Source organism: Coregonus clupeaformis, chromosome 30 (genome assembly GCF_020615455.1).
Source record: "Coregonus clupeaformis isolate EN_2021a chromosome 30, ASM2061545v1, whole genome shotgun sequence".
In the NCBI taxonomy this organism is placed as follows: Eukaryota; Metazoa; Chordata; class Actinopteri; order Salmoniformes; family Salmonidae; genus Coregonus; species Coregonus clupeaformis.
Window position 1 is genome coordinate 49,850,629 of NC_059221.1, and position 16,553 is coordinate 49,867,181.

The following is a 16,553-nucleotide window of genomic DNA, read 5'->3' on the forward strand; positions in this document are numbered from 1 at the left end:
TTTTTATCTAGCAGCATGCATGGGTCTCCTTCCCACTGGCCCGACAGGACTGTGTGGAATCAGGAGACAGGACTGTGTGGGATCAGGAGACAGGACTGTGTGGGATCAGGAGACAGGACTGTGTGGGATCAGGAGACAGGACTGTGTGGGATCAGCAGACAGGACGAGCCAGGACAACCTACTGGGTGCCAGAGAGAGCTCACTGTGGCGGGCTCTCTGCCCGGTAGATATCACTGGGCTCTGGGACTAGGGCTCACTGTGGCGGGCGCTCTGCCCGGTAGATATCACTGGGCTCTGGGACTAGGAGGAGGATTAGGCTAGAGATGTAGATCCCTTCTGACTGAAGATGGAGAAGCAGATCTGTTATAGGCCCCGTCTGTTACCTTCCATGTGAAGCTTCGATGTGGGAAATGATATGTCGACTCCAAAATTGGTATTCTAAATATCATAGGGTTTTGATTTGAAAAATGTAATCTCCTGTTTTTATTACAGCTGTTATTCCTGAATATGTAATGCTACTCTGTTTTACCTAATTGGCAGGACAGGGTGTGTTTACCACAGCCCTCCATGCACTCAATCGCTCTTATGGATGAATCCTGTATTACACATAGGCATGCACAGCCACAGCATCGCTTTCTCTCTCTCTTTCTCTCCCTCTCTCCCTCTCTCTCCTACTCTCTCTCCCACTCGATATCCCCCGGACTCTGTCTGTCCATGTCAGCCCTGTCACTGTCAGCAACCTATAACCCTGTTCTCTAAGGGTCCTGACCTCTGACCTCGCTCTTCCCTCCATGTGACAGGTCTGTGATGGCCATGAGCAGCTTGGAGGGCAGTGCCACCGAGGCCGTTCAGATCTGGACACCAGCGACTCCGAGCTGGTGCTAAGGACATGGGACTCTCCCTCAGAGTTAGCGACAGGCTCAGCAGCACTAGACGTTACAGTGACAAACCAGTGGTGGAGCAGGCCTGCACCCAGAGCCTTCTCACCCCCTGTAGGACGTCACCACCACCACAGGACCAGCAGCACACAGTAAGTAGCTTGACTCACTTGACTTAAGCCCTTGGGTCCTGTAAGGAGCATAGGCCATTGGCCACAAAGTACATTTGGGGTCGGGGGAAATTAAAAACAGCATTGCCATCACTTTAGTCAAGATAGACTGACAGATATTACAAGTCAGCAGAGCTGCACTTTAATATAAAATATAACATTTGTGTGCCGGAATAACTTGATAGATGGGATCAGCCTGATGTTATACTAACTGTAAGTCGCTCTGGATAAGAGCGTCTGCTAAATGACTCAAATGTAAATGTTATAGTTATTGCTCTTCAAGGTGACCATTTTGATCTGCCTGTCAGTCAGTTTCCACTCAGTATTCAGTAAAAAAAACTAAAATAGCACTGCACACTGCAGAACAAAAAAAACATACCTTTCGTTATTGGAGAGAGCATGTAAAGGTTTGAAGATGGGTGTGAGAGGAGCAGGGTTGGAGTAACGGATGACATGTAATCTAATTACAAAAAACGAATTAATCAGTAACGTTACCAGCTAAAATATTGTAATCAGATTAGATACTTTTGAAAAACTAGATGACTTCTTGGATTACGTTTAAATTCCGGAAAGGATGTTTGCGAAGAAATGCATTTTGACACCTTTCGGTTTCTCAGTGACATTCAATTCAGCATTGAAAAAAGGTGTAGGTTATTTTATTTGTTCCACCTGAGCGAGTCTGACCACAAGTCAGAGACCACTATGATGACACACCGAATGATGACCACAAGTCAGAGACCACTATGATGACACACCGAATGCGTTTGATGGATCCTTTCCAAAAAGCCGGTATGATACATTTTGCATCATACCTGCTATATTTCTGTATTTTGGAAGTTCTATATCTTGAAAATTGTATTGCTTATATGCAAAACATTTTGGGACTATATCAACAATGGACTAATGAAACAAATTAAGGGGAAGTAATCCGAAAGTAATCCGATTACGTTACGGAGTTTGTGTAATCCAAAAGTTACGTTACTGAATCCAATTTTGGACAGGTAAGGTGCTGTTTTCAAGGGATTGTTAAATATATTTGAACTATTTAGTTGTAATATCATCACCTCTTGAAGAGCATATTCAGACCTACACATTTTCAATTATTCCACATTTAGCTCTATCAGAGTTATACATCAAGTAACTGCATGCTTTTCATGATCAGTAAACATCAATTGATCATCTAATTTCCGATATGTGAGGGTAGCCTCACAATATCTCTCAATATTGGCCACCATTAATTGGATATTTGAGTGATATAAAATAAGTGAAATATACTTGACAAGTATACGTGGTTTTAGGTTAATTTCCCATCCTTTGTGGGCTCTGCCTGTCAAGCAGCAGAAGGGCGAATTTGCCGATGTACTGTTATCTGATAATATTTACTTTGCTAGCTACCTGATCATGTTTACTTTGCAAGTTACCTGATAATGTTTACTTTGCAAGCTACCGTTATAAACAGTTGGCTATACATATAGTGATAGGTAGACCTAATGTAGGCTACTTTTTTCTCTAACCAACGTAGGCCTACCTAGCGAAGTTGGCTAGCATTTTCCCCTTTTCAACATTGTTAATAAGTGTTTAATCACGATTGCGGCTGACAGACATGATAGGCTACATTGATTGATGGACCACGTCAAATTGGCTAGCTAGCTAGCTAATAACAGATCACATCGATATGGCTAGCTAGCTAACAACAGATCACGTGAATATGGCTAGTTAACAAGCAAACTTCCAGGGGATAAACTAGATGGCTATATCCTAATATTGTTTGATTTGTTTGCCATATATAGTAGGGTTGGGCGGTTTCCAGATTTTCATATCCTCATACCGTCCTCCTCTCCCACCGGGATGTACGGTATTATCGGTTTAGTACACAAGGGGGCGCCAAAAACGCAAAAAAAGAATATTGGCCGTCTATCAGAATAACAAAATTAGCACAAGTAACAGCAAATTTCCATGGAGGCTGCTAGCTAAATATGCTAATGAGTGCAAACTAAAATAAACGAATTGTGAAGGCAGGCAATCCAGCTCATAAAGTTATACATATTTAGGTAGGAGCTACAGAATGTCATTTTTGTTGAGTTTGGACATTTACATGTGAATGAGAGACATTGTGCAAATGAACACAGTTTTGACTAATGCTTGTTTGAAGGAAGAACAGTACTGTTTACACACTGTGTCTGTGTGGAGTCACAAGAGCAATGGACCTGCCTGCTCTGCTCGGAGAAGATAGGAGCAGAGCAGATGGGCCCAGAACAGAGAGGAGAAAACACAAGGGAATCAAGCTGCAGTGGCAGCTGTATACAGATAACTCATGCAAAGGGTTTTGACTTCTCAAACATGGCAGAAAGCTAACACAATATGATGCCCCGTGACGTTATTAATTCAGCCACGTACTTAGATAACGAGCAAGTTAAACTTAGGGGTCGCCCTAATGCAGAATTCTTCGTTTTTCACGCAGGAAAAAAATATGAAACTCATAAGAAATATCTTCCTGTGTTTTGTAAACGCAGATCTAAAAAGCTTCTTATGGTAATTTCTGCTTATAGTTTTTTTTAAATAAAAATGCCTTTTTCATTGTAAGCTCATTTACTTGTATGGCTGCCAGCCAAATAGTGTTGCACTTCTGTCGTCATCTGATGACAATGAAACTATTATCTGCCGAATGTGTTGCGCTAATGTATTTTATGTGAAGGAAAACTATAGTTGCGTGTTCATGATGACTATTGAAGAAAAAAAGAAAAACAGTTGACAGGGGTCTCGTTTTATATTGAAAGTCAATACACAGCTGGACTCACCTGCTCCCGCTTTCTCCCATTGTGCTATTTACAAGAAACACTGGCTCGCTAGATACATGCCAAATGGATAGGCTACCCTCACGTATCTGAAATTACACGATCAATTGATACACTTACTGGTCATGAAAAGCATGCAGTTACTTGCTGTATAACTCTGATGATGAAGCTAAATGTGGAATACTGGGACATTTGTAGTTCTGACTATGCTCTTCAAGAGGTGACGATATTTCAACCAAATAGTTACAACATTTATTTAATAATCCCTTAAACGGCACATAGTTGTCAATGGTTTAGCGGAGCTGGTGGTCTCCTTTACCCCCAGCAGCCAAATCGAACGTTCTGTACCGTATTGTGACGTTTTATTCATAACGACCTATAGAGCGGCCAATAGAGTCATGGAGTCATTCCACTCGTTGGAACATTCTGGAATCCAGGGTGTCAGTGCTATTTTTCTATAGCCACAAGCTCTCTCCTCCAATAGCACTGTCTGTCTCACAGGCTCTTTCTCAATGTGTCTTTCTGTGATTCCTCTATCTTCCAAATGAATTGGTCCCTCCCAGTGTTTCCGCTGCACTCATTTTGCTGTGGTGCTGCGCCACGGCAAAAGTATTGCCGCCACGCAACAAAAAAAAGATGGAACATGAAAAAAATATTTCTGCTGAAGCGCATTTTGAAGATGCTACAACATTCCACATGTACTTTTCCTCAGCAAACAAAACGAGTAATTAATAGAAAAATCTAACAACCCCATAGTAGAATAGTTGATCTATTTACCTAGTTGGCTTGTTGTGTTCTATTTGCTAGATAAATATTACTCTCGTGGCGCATTCATGTTATAAGTGCCACAGGAAGGGAAACATGCATTCTGAGAAGCAGTCAATGCACAACAATTATTGCAATCGCGAAAACAGCAGTTTTAATGGCTTTTGTTAAAGGAGGGGAATCCCAGTTTTCCATATCTACTTTATTTCTCAACTCTATTTTAAAACCGGGTTTTTTAGCAGAAGCATGGTTAAGCACGTTAATGCTCTGCAATTAGCAGCAAGTGCATAGGGGAGAGTGGGGCTAAATGTAACACCGGTCAATTGTAGGGTGACTTGGGGTAAAACGCCTCACTACCTCAAAATCATTTCTTTGGAATGACTTAAAAAATTGTGATGAGACAGATCATATTTTTGGTTGAGCAAGATTAGTGGAAACCAGGAAAAGTGTTGGGGGGGGAAAATTGTGACATGAAGTGGTTTCTGTGAGATGTACAGGCAGTGGGCTTTTTACCCAGAGTGGTGAGTTACCCTAACAGGTAGGCATACATTATATTCAGTGTTTATGCAAGTTTTTCTGTGACATAAAATTCATCAATATGATAATAACTAGTTAAAAGATGACATTTGAGATCTGGCTAATGATTAGCCCAATAGGGTAAATGCAGATAGGCAACCCCATGCTTCAGCCTATTTATTTGCACTTTGCTGCATCAGTTGGGCTAAAGGTGATAATGTTTATTGCTAATAGCATTCATGATAATAGGCTATACACTGTACATGGCCCAATATGTTAAAATAATTGTAATAAATCATTTTACCATTTTCTGAAGGTGGGCTAATTTCTGGAGGTGGAAATTCTATTTTAGATGGTGTCAGCATACTTATTTTAATTCATTTTGGAGTAGAATGTCCTTTTAAAAAGTCACCAGAACTGAACTCCTCAGTCCTTCTACATAAAAATTATAGGAGGGACCCCCCCCACTGCTACACATTTTCCCAGAGGAAACACTGGTCCCTACCCTCTGACCTTCTCCTCCAATGCATTTTGAGAAGGAGGCAAGGAGGACGGACATGAGGAATTGAGAAAAGACACATTTCCAAACTTGAACCTTCTCCCCCATCGGGTTTGAGAAGGAATCAAGGAAAGACTAATTGAGACGGAGCCACAGTGTTAATATGTCAGGGACTGAATCAGATGGGGCCTCTCAACCTCTAATTAAGTCATTAATCACAGTTCTCATAAACCAGATGTCTCCTTCCCTAACCCTCCCCTCTTCTCCTCTCTATGATGTCTCCTTCCCTAACCCTCCCCTCTTCTCCTCTCTATGATGTCTCCTTCCCTCTAATCTTCTCTGATGTCTCCTTCCCTAACCCTCCCCACTTCTCTATGATGTCTCCTTCCCTAAACCTCTTCTCCTCTCTATGATGTCTCCTTCCCTCTAATCTTCTCTGATGTCTCCTTCCCTAACCCTCCCCACTTCTCTATGATGTCTCTTTCCCTAACCCTCCCCTCTTCTCTATGATGTCTCCTTCCCTAACCCTCCCCTCTAATCTTCTCTATGATGTCTCCTTCCCTAACTCTCCCCTCTAATCTTCTCTATGATGTCTCCTTCCCTAACCCTCCCCTCTTCTCTATGATGTCTCCTTCCCTAACCCTCCCCTCCCCTCTTCTCTATGATGTCTCCTTCCCTAACCCTCCCCTCGTCTCTATGATGTCTCCTTCCCTAACTCTCTCCTCCCCTCTTCTCTATGATGTCTCCTTCCCTAACTCTCTCCTCCCCTCTTCTCGATGATGTCTCCTTCCCTAACTCTCTCCTCCCCTCTTCTCGATGATGTCTCCTTCCCTAACCCTCCCCTCTTCTCTATGATGTCTCCTTCCCTAACCCTCCCCTCCCCTCTTCTCTATGATACTGCTGCTGCAAGAGAGACTTGCTGCATAATTAGGCCACATTATTACAAAAAAACACCGCCGTCAGTGTCCCTGCCTTAGTCCCATTAAAGAAGTCATTCGATTTCAGATGTTCTAACTAATAGAGACGTTTACAATATGTCTCTTTGGTTTGGTCCTTTGGCGCCCATGTTTTCTCACCTCCTCTATTCTCTGTAAATGCATGATATTTCAATGCCCATGTTTTCTCACCTCCTCTATTCTCTGTAAAAGCATGATATTTCAATGCCCATGTTTTCTCACCTCTATTCTCTGTAAATGCATGATATTTCAATGCCCATGTTTTCTCTCCTCTATTCTCTGACTGTAGGTGTAAGATGTCTTTTGATGTAGCTCTAATGAGAAATGATTTGCATTTTGATTAGTAAAATCCCAGTCTCTCTCCATCCTCTCTGTGTCTCTCTCTCTGTCTCTCTCTCTGTCTCTGTCTCTTTGTCTGTCTCTCTCTCTTTGTCTGTGTCTCTCTCTCCATCCCCAGGTCCCCAGTAACAGCAGTGTTGTATAGAGACTCTCTGTAAGCTGTGCGTCTGATGAGGATGTCTGATCCTGTTACTGTAAAGGACATCAGTAGGACTGACACTGAGACCATGAAGGTTTGTGAGGCTGGAGTGGAGCTGGAGGCAGCAGACTCCACCACAACGCCTGGAGCAGACATTAGCCTTAACGGTGTGAAGGAGCAACACAAACAGTCTGGGAGACTGGTGCTGGAACACAATGTGACCGGTCACCAAGACCAAAGCTGCTGTGACAACAAGAGGGAAACCTCACAGGTAAACACACTGGTGTAAACAAACACACAAACAGAGCCTTTTAGTGTGGACCAATGAGATCAGTTTTCCATTATATCACATCCACAATTTGAACTTGTTTTACTACGACTCTGGTAAAAAAATAGAAATATGGTAATATAATTTAAATATGGTAATATCATTTAAATATGGTAATGGAATTGAGCTCATGCTCAATGTGAACTCTGTTTACAGTCATGTAAATACTGTAACGTATCAGATAAAACAATCATGAAGAAATTGGTGGAAGAAGCTGTGCTGATACAGTGCAGCAAAACATTCCTTTGTTTTAGGATTGGAGGTAATGCTGACAGGCAGCAGACAGGGTATTGTCTCAGGGTTGGAGGTAATGCTGACAGGCAGCAGACAGGGTATTGTCTCAGGGTTGGAGGTAATGCTGACAGGCAGCAGACAGGGTATTGTCTCAGGGTTGGAGGTAATGCTGACAGGCAGCAGACAGGGTATTGTCTCAGGGTTGGAGGTAATGCTGACAGGCAGCAGACAGGGTATTGTCTCAGGGTTGGAGGTAATGCTGACAGGCAGCAGACAGGGTATTGTCTCAGGGTTGGAGGTAATGCTGACAGGCAGCAGACAGGGTATTGTCTCAGGGTTGGAGGTAATGCTGACAGGCAGCAGACAGGGTATTGTCTCAGGGTTGGAGGTAATGCTGACAGGCAGCAGACAGGGTATTGTCTCAGGGTTGGAGGCAATGCTGACAGGCTGCAGACAGGGTATTGTCTCAGGGTTGGAGGTAATGCTGACAGGCAGCAGAGAGGGTATTGTCTCAGGGTTGGAGGTAATGCTGACAGGCAGCAGACAGGGTATTGTATCAGGGTTGGAGGTAATGCTGACAGGCAGCAGACAGGGTATTGTATCAGGGTTGGAGGTAATGCAGACAGGCAGCAGACAGGGTATTGTCTCAGAGTTGGAGGTAATGCAGACAGGCAGCAGACAGGGTATTGTCTCAGAGTTGGAGGTAATGCAGACAGGCAGCAGACAGGGTATTGTCTCAGGGTTGGAGGTAATGCTGACAGGCTGCAGACAGGGTATTGTCTCAGAGTTGGAGGTAATGCAGACAGGCAGGAGTATAAATGGGAAGCAGGACAAGTAAAACTGACCGACCTTGACGGTGGCTGGAGACGCAGCCAGACTGAAGAATCCAGATAATCTTGATCTCAAATCCTGGCTTATCTACAAACTTCCTGTGTGTCAGGAGAGAGAGAGACTGAATGGGTGCCGGATGGGCAGAGAGGGAGTGGTGTGTGCGTGTCCTCTGTGACTTTGCCACCATCTGCCCCTGCCATGTTCTCTCTCTCAGGCCAGGTACCTTGTAGTGCTGATGTCAGCGTTTTCTTCTCTCTCATTGTTCATTTCCTTACTGTCCTCTTCAATTAGCTGGTCTACCAGTGCTGTCACAACTACCAACACACACACCACTCACTGTCCCTACAGGTCATACACATGCCTGGAAATGGGAACGGTCCGTTTCAATCTTTATTTCATTAATGTTATCTAACCCTCCAGCGCAGCGGGGAAAGGAAATGTCCTTTGGTTGGTTATAGAGGACAGGAGCAAGAGAAGTGTCTGTGTGTGTACAGACTGAGAGGAGCATGGGGCCTGCCAGCCGTTCTGTCTAAATCAGACACAGCCTTCGCCTCTGACTCCCTAGGACCTCTCCCTGTGCACGCACGCATGCACGCACTCAGAACACACACACGAACACGCGCCGATGGTGTGTGAAGATCAGAGGCAATGAGCTGCCCCCCCCCCCCACTGCCTCCTGTTCTCCTCCAACCTCAGAACACTGGTCTTTGCTCTAGGAAAATGACAGGAAAATGGGTCTGAGAGAGAAAAATGTGAAAATGATCTGAGAGAAAATTAAGTCAAATGTACATGGTAGTCAGACAGAAGTCTGGGTCTAATTTCTCACAGACAGGAAGGTGTTTGAATCACTAGGGTGACAATTCATCTCGGCCTATAAAGGGCTCCTCCTGTATAATTGGATGTTTTGTCACATGCCTATATTGATTGGCCAAGCTCTTCAGTAGGGGTGTACATTGACGTCCGATATGTATCACATGTATGTATTCAGCCTTTCTTCCTGTTGTTCTGGACCTGGACCGCAATATTATTTAACGTTGTAGTTTTGTTAGCTAAACTCCACCTTTTTGTGGTCTGTTTTGGACAGCAACACACTCTATCAGCTGGCCAGCCAGTGAGGCGTTCTAAGGTACAGCCAGGGACTAGCATGATGCTTGACACCACATACATTATCATTTCATCTCAAGTGGTTCTGCTGAGAAGACTGATTTATCCAATATGTCTTCTTATATATTTGCCTGCTGTTGACTTAGTTCTTGTTCTGTAGTGAACAAGTGAGGGGGGTCAAACTCATTCTATGGAGGGCCTAGTGTCTGAGGGTTTTTGGTTTTCCTTTCAATTAAGCCCTAGACAACCAGGTGAGGGGAGTTCTTTACTACCGTAATTTTCGGACTATAAGCCGCGACTTTTTTCCAATTTTTCAACCCTGCGGCTTATATAACGGTGCGGCTAATCTATGGATTTTTACAGCTAACAGCCACTAGAAGACCTCCTAAATCTATGGATTTTTACAGCTAACAGCCACTAGAAGACCTCCTAAATCTATGGATTTTTACAGCTAACAGCCACTAGAAGACCTCCTAAATCTATGGATTTTACAGGTTACAGTCCACCAACTTTAACTCTATGGGCTTTATGACCGGTCCGCGCCCTCCACCTTTAAGCGGCGGGCTCCAGCAGGAAAAGCTGGAGGCCGGAAAAGAGTGAGACAGGTAGCGCGCAAAAGTAAAAGTGGAACCGAGAGTGGTACGAGAGACAGAACGAGAGACAGAACGAGAGCAAGACAGACAGACATTACGAGAGCGAGACAGTTTGTGCAAAGGAAATTTTCATGCACAAACCCTCATTATGGAAAACAAACGTAGAAATGCATATGATGCAGCTTTTAAGTTAAAGGCAGTCAATCTGGCTGTCAAAACATCCACGATCATTAACGGGTTCCGAAAGGCTGGACTGCTGCGTGATGAAGAGGAGGACGCCGCCACAGCTGAGGCCCTTCAGAGGCTGTTCGATTCCGACAGTGACGAAGAGGAGTTCGTTGGTTTTGAGAGCGACAACGAAGGAGAGAGGAGAGTGGCTGACGAAGCCACCCTGAGCCTGTTTGTTTCCGACACTGAAGATGAGGACTTTGGTGGTTTTAGTACGCAGGAAGAAGACGGAGATGAGGATTAATGACTTGACTTTTCTGGTTACAGCCGTGTACTGCACCTTAGCCTAAAAGATGAAGACGAGGATTGATGACTTTTCTGGTAGGCTGATTACCGTATATTTTAAGCAGCCGTGTTGCTGCAACTTTAGGCTTACGCGCTTACTGTCGTGTTACAGGCACTTTATTTTGCACTTTAAAAAAAACACATTTAATTTAGCCATTGATATTGCCTCGTCAAGCGCTGTAAGCTTTGTTTTTTGTTATGGTACTACTGTAGGCTATAATGTAGATAAATATTCAAAGATGTGCACACTTTTTCAAGGTTTTTCAAAAAAAAAAAAAAGTTAAGTGGTTAAATGATTGTGACGCTATTAACTAATTTTGCTGGGGAACCCCTAGCACTCCCTCAAGGACCACTGGTTGAAAACCACTGCTGTAGATCACTGCCGGTATGTGCGCTGGGAGCGCACCGTTTAAGTTTGAAAGTTGAAAAGTTTGTGTGTCTGAAACGCTATGTGATACAGTACAGTTTACACAGCACAGTATATGTTCTGTAGCACAGTATATGTTCGGGGCGGCAGGTAGCTTAGTGGGTAAGAGCGTTGTGCCAGTAACCGAAAGGTCGCTGGTTCTAATCCCCGAGCCGACTAGGTGAAAAATCTGTCGCTGTGCCCTTAAGCAAGGCACTTAACCCTAATTGCTCCTGTAAGTCGCTCTGGATAAGAGCGTCTGCTAAATGACTAAAATGTAAATGTAAATGTAAAATGTAGCTACTATTGCACTAAATGGTAACACTTGAATACGTTATGCAAATATGCAACTTGTTTGTTGAAATGTTAATAAATGGGAGCTTCCTCAAGCAGCCATCTCTTTCCCGACAATCCCCTCTGTGCACGAACCCTTACATATGGTAATTAAACATTAAAACACCTGCGGCTTATAGTCCAGTGCGGCTTATATATGTACACATCATTCAATATCATTCAATTTAGCTGCTGCGGCTTATACTCCGGTGCGCCTTATAGTGCGGAAAATACGGTAATTAGTAACCTTCATTTATCGATCGAGTACAAGGGACCCGCAGATACTCGGTTCTCCGTGGGATGAGTTTGACACGTGATTTAAGTCATCCCTTTAAAAACATCCGGTGGTGCGCTGATATTACTTTCTGGCCTTTTATCTTCACTGGCATGATTTCCAGACTTTCAAGACTGACTTATTTACATGTATTTAAGTGTCTGCTAACCATCACGTTAGTTACATGCATGAATTGGATTTGATACGAACTCATTTTGAGATCTGAGCATATTCTGTCGGTCGTGGTTGCTTGGTGCTTGCTGGCCTTTTTTGCGTCTTGGTTTGTATTTAGACTTGGTCGGTTCGTGTTTGTTTGGTGAAATTATCAACGCACGTCATCAAAAGGAACATATTTTTAACCGTTGTCAATATACTGTACTCTCCCCCAGTCGAAGGCAAAGTTAAAGTTAGTACGGAGCCTAGCTGTCTGTGAAGAATCCTCTCCTCCCCTTACTGAGCACCAGCTGACACCAGATCCTCAGGTAAACCTTTAGATACAAACACACACACACACACACACACATACACACACACAGAGAGACACACAGACAAAAAGAGACACACACACACCCTTGGGTAAACCCCCAGACGGCTCCTTCTACCCCATTAGCTGTGGCTCATTTCACGAACGTCACTCTGCTTTCTCAACACACACACACACACACACACACACACACACACACACACACACACACACACACACACACACACACACACAGCCAGCAGCTAGAGGGCTTTGCCTTTCATCCTGTCGACACTAACTTCATCAAAACCCCCAGGGTGTGCTCCACCACAAACCGTTGTGTGTGTGTTACTCACATCCATCATCTTGGAGAACATTCTATTTTCGCGTGTCAGAACACGGAGGCCTGTGGATTGATATAATTGAATAGAACGGATGTCACTATGATACCCTTCCTTCAACCTATTCCTTTGAGTCTCAGTCAGCACGACACAAAGATGTCCATGGTGAATGGTGTTTGGAGTGATATAGGGAATCTTTTTCTTTTATTTAGGTTTGTCTCTTTCTATGGAAAGGCTGACATTTTTTATGCCAATTATTTCTCCTTGAGTGAAAATGTTTCCTTGGTCTAGAAGAGAAAATAAAATATTCTCTTTCTGAATTATTATTCTACTTCTCTGTAAAGATTCATTGGCCTTGCTGTGAAATGGCTTACTAGGAAACCCTGACAGTGTGTTTAAATGGAAATGCTTATTTAATCAAGATATACTTCCTTGAACTCGTGAGTGAGATTTAACCCCCTCCTCCTCTGGGTTCTATTCAGTCCTCTTTCACTCTTTTCTTCCTCCCACTCTTCTTCCCCCCTCTCTCTCTCTCTCAACGTTCTCCCTCTCTTCTCCCCCTCACTCCCCCTTCCTCACATCTCACTTTCTTTGAGGCTTTTCTGTAGCAACATTAGTTCTTTCTTTTGTTAAGCTGTTGTGCTGTACCTCTACAGCGAAGCCTCCCTGAGAGGCAGAGTATATCACTGATGTAAACATTACATCTCCCTTCCAGAAACCACTGGCTCACAACTTCTTAACCTAGCTGCCTCTACCCTGAAGTCGTATTTAATTTTAAGCTTCTTGCGTTCCTTTGGCAGCCAGCATTCTGAGGCTGCGTTCCAAATGGCACCCTATTCCCTATCGGCCTTGGTCAAAAGTAGTGCACTATATGGGGAATAGGGTGCCATTTAGGACGCTGGCTGAGTTTCAGTGGACTGTTCAGCTTTAGCTCCTCTCTGCCTTTGTACTAGTGTTGAATAGTGAATCCGAGCTTCTTCAGAGCAGAGAATGAAGCGTAGCAGAGAGATTAAGGTGAGGAGAGTAGCGGGGTTAAACCAAAGTCAAGGCTGAGAAGGCCTTGAAACTCATAGAACTGGAATGATTAGAATGTAGATTTTCATTCAAGTGAGTACTGTCAAATGGTTGTTATATTCTTGTGAACTAATAGTAATTTCCATGCTCGTTAAGCCTTAGACATGTTACAATTTGATATTTTAGTAATTTAGCAGACTCTTATCCAGAGTGACGTACAGGCACAATTAGGGCAAGGGCACATCAGATTTTTCACCTAGTCAGCTCGGGGATTCGAACCAGCGACCTTTCGGTTACTGGCCCAACGCTCTTAACCACTAGGCTACCGGCCACTCTTAGAAAATATAATAATTCAACCGAGTGTCAAAATGGCTGTGCTATTAGGGGCTTTCCATTCTAATCATTTTATTTCTATGCTTGTCTTGCAACAAGTCTTCCAAAGGGAGCTCTTTCATGTGGTGCAATACATGGAATGATGGATGTTAAGGTGTGGAAGATGAGACAGGCTTTCTATTGAATGTATTCTCTTCCCCCAACAAAAAGCAGTTCTATCTTTTGACTCTCAGTACTCACAACTCAGTATGTAGGCCCATATACTGTTAGTTTTTTATGTATTCACATCATTGGTTATTTCAAAATGATGTATGATTTTCAGCTGCTTAATGAATAAATAAAACGATGTTAATCCTTGTGATTTAATTGGCGAGGTGATTATCATATGTATGGAGGAAGGTTTATCGCTCGGTGCAGCACTGTTTCTTTTAGCTGAGCTGTTATTTGAAATAAAAACAGTGCTCTCACAATAAACCACACATTTTAAATTAGGTCTGTCGGCATATACTTATTTGCACAAGATAAACATGTAAACCCCTTAAATATGTTTTAATTAACTTCCAACCGAGTGCGAGATTGTGGAGAGAATTAGATGCTAATTCTTAATGTGACATGCTAATTCATTCTGTCTGGTGTATTTAAATGTTTGTGTACTTCTCAAATGGCACCCTATTCCCTATGTAGTGCACTACTTTTGATCAGTGCCCATAGGGAATAGGGTGCCATTTAAGAAACTGCTTTAATCATGGGGATACTCTTCTGTTGAACAGGATCAGATTCACATCCAGATATCCCAGTCCTTTGATAAGGAGGAGCTGTCTGCCAAGGGTGAGAAAGAGAAGGTTGAGAAACCAGAGAAGATGCCCAGGAAAATGCTGTCAAGAGGTGTGTGTGTGTGTGTGTGTGTGTGTGGAAGAGTTGACGGAGAGGTTGATTTGTTGTCTTTGTGTGGAAAATAGTGAGTGAAAATATAATGGCCATCCCTGCCTTCAAAGACACACGCACACATACACATGCACGGTTGTGTTTGTATGTTACAATACAAGACCTTGAAGACATGATGTGAGCTTTACTCTAGTGAAATAATGAACTGATTCCGGAACATATGGAGCTCTCTGAGAAATCTAATATAGAATCCTAGGAGACAATGGGTGCATTTGTAAATTCACTCTGGCTATCTACTACTCCGATTTCAGAGCACTCTCGTCTGAGTGTGCCAGAGCGATTAATAACCTATTAATTTACGAACGCGCAACACCCGTTGAATATTACATTTCCATTTTAGTCATTTAGCAGACGCTCTTATCCAGAGCGACTTACAGTTAGTGAGTGCATACATGTAATATTAAATATGACCGGTGTCAGTAAACGTAAAAAAAAAAAAAAAACATTATTAAATTGTTGCCAGCAGCACAGTTGCAGTCACCAACATGAAATCAGCCAAACCAGCTCACCTAGGGCGAGTACAATGGTCAGAGTGAGGTGTTCTCATTTGTTTGGAAGTAGCTAGCAAGCTAGCAAACTTTAGCCAGTTAGCTTGGGTGCTTGACTGCCATTGTGAGGTCAGAACGCTCGGATCAACCCTACTCCGGCCAGAGCGTCCAGTGTGCGCTCTGAACGCTCAGAGAGCGAAACCTGAATTTATGAACGGACAATCTAACAACGCTCTGAATTTACGAACGCCCAGAGCGCACACTGAGCGCACTCTGGCACTCCAGAGTGAATTTACGAACACACCCTATAGTCCACAAAGATGTGTTGTGTACAGAGCACCATTACCAGAATGATTCCTCGTCTTGTTTCTAGATTCCAGCCAGGACTACACAGACTCTACTGGAATAGACCTGCATGACTTCCTGGTCAACACTCTACAGAACAACCCCAGAGACAGAATGATGCTGTTGAAGTTGGAGCAGGACATTCTGGACTTTATCAGTAATAATGAGTAAGTTATTTCATTTAATACATTTGTTGATTGATTTAATGTATTTTATTTATTTATAGTTAGTGCAATTTTATTTGAATGTAATTACATTTTATAGTTGTATTGTATTATTATTTTAGCCTTTCAGTAAAGCTCATTCAGTTCTTGTCTTTCCTAGAAGCCAGAAGAGGAAGTTCCCCCCCATGACGTCGTACCATAGAATGCTGCTACACAGAGTGGCTGCCTACTTTGGCATGGATCACAATGTTGACCCCACCGGGAAGTCGGTCATCATCAACAAAACTAGCAATACAAGAATGTACGTTTTTAATTTGGTACCAGTCAATGTATTTATATTTTTTATAATACATTATTTTCAGTATTTATACTGAAGCACAATGCTAAATTTTATTAGGTTCTATGAAGCTCAAATACATCAAATTACTTTGAAAGTAGAAAGTATATATTAGTTGGTAGATTTGGCGTAGATGTTTTTTCACGCCTCGAAACTTCCAGTAATGTAAATTCTCTTCCACAGACCAGATCAAAAATTCTCAGAACACATAAAAGACGACAAAACAGACGATTTCCAAAAACGCTACATTCTCAAAAGAGACAACTCCAGCTTCGACCGGGAAGACTGCATGGTAGGTGGTTTCTGTGTTCCAATCAAATGTCAGGGTGTGTCCCAAATGGCACCCTGTTCTCTATATAGCGCCCAATGGGCCCTGGTCAACAGAAGGAAAGGATATGGGGAATAGGGTGCCGTTTGGGATGCATCCTCAGTGATATGTCTGTGAGAGGG

General features: G+C 43.0%; 1 protein-coding gene across 11 annotated transcripts in view; it reads left to right on the forward strand.

Moving 5' to 3' along the window:
* The window catches only part of LOC121572312 (R3H domain-containing protein 1), a 53,746-nt gene that overhangs the window by 11,530 nt on the left and 25,663 nt on the right, over positions 1-16,553 (forward strand). For 8 of the 11 annotated variants that reach the window (XM_041884374.2, XM_041884370.2, XM_041884371.2 and 5 more), the window contains exons 2-9: positions 801-1,030; positions 7,037-7,328; positions 9,535-9,576; positions 12,063-12,155; positions 14,595-14,709; positions 15,631-15,769; positions 15,927-16,067; positions 16,287-16,395. In XM_041884374.2, the coding sequence (XP_041740308.2) occupies positions 7,089-7,328; positions 9,535-9,576; positions 12,063-12,155; positions 14,595-14,709; positions 15,631-15,769; positions 15,927-16,067; positions 16,287-16,395 (879 nt within the window). In that variant the 5' untranslated portion in view covers positions 801-1,030; positions 7,037-7,088. The remainder of the gene's footprint in view (positions 1-800; positions 1,031-7,036; positions 7,329-9,534; positions 9,577-12,062; positions 12,156-14,594; positions 14,710-15,630; positions 15,770-15,926; positions 16,068-16,286; positions 16,396-16,553) is intronic. The other 3 variants (XM_041884369.2, XM_041884367.2, XM_041884365.2) reach the window with 3 other exon arrangements.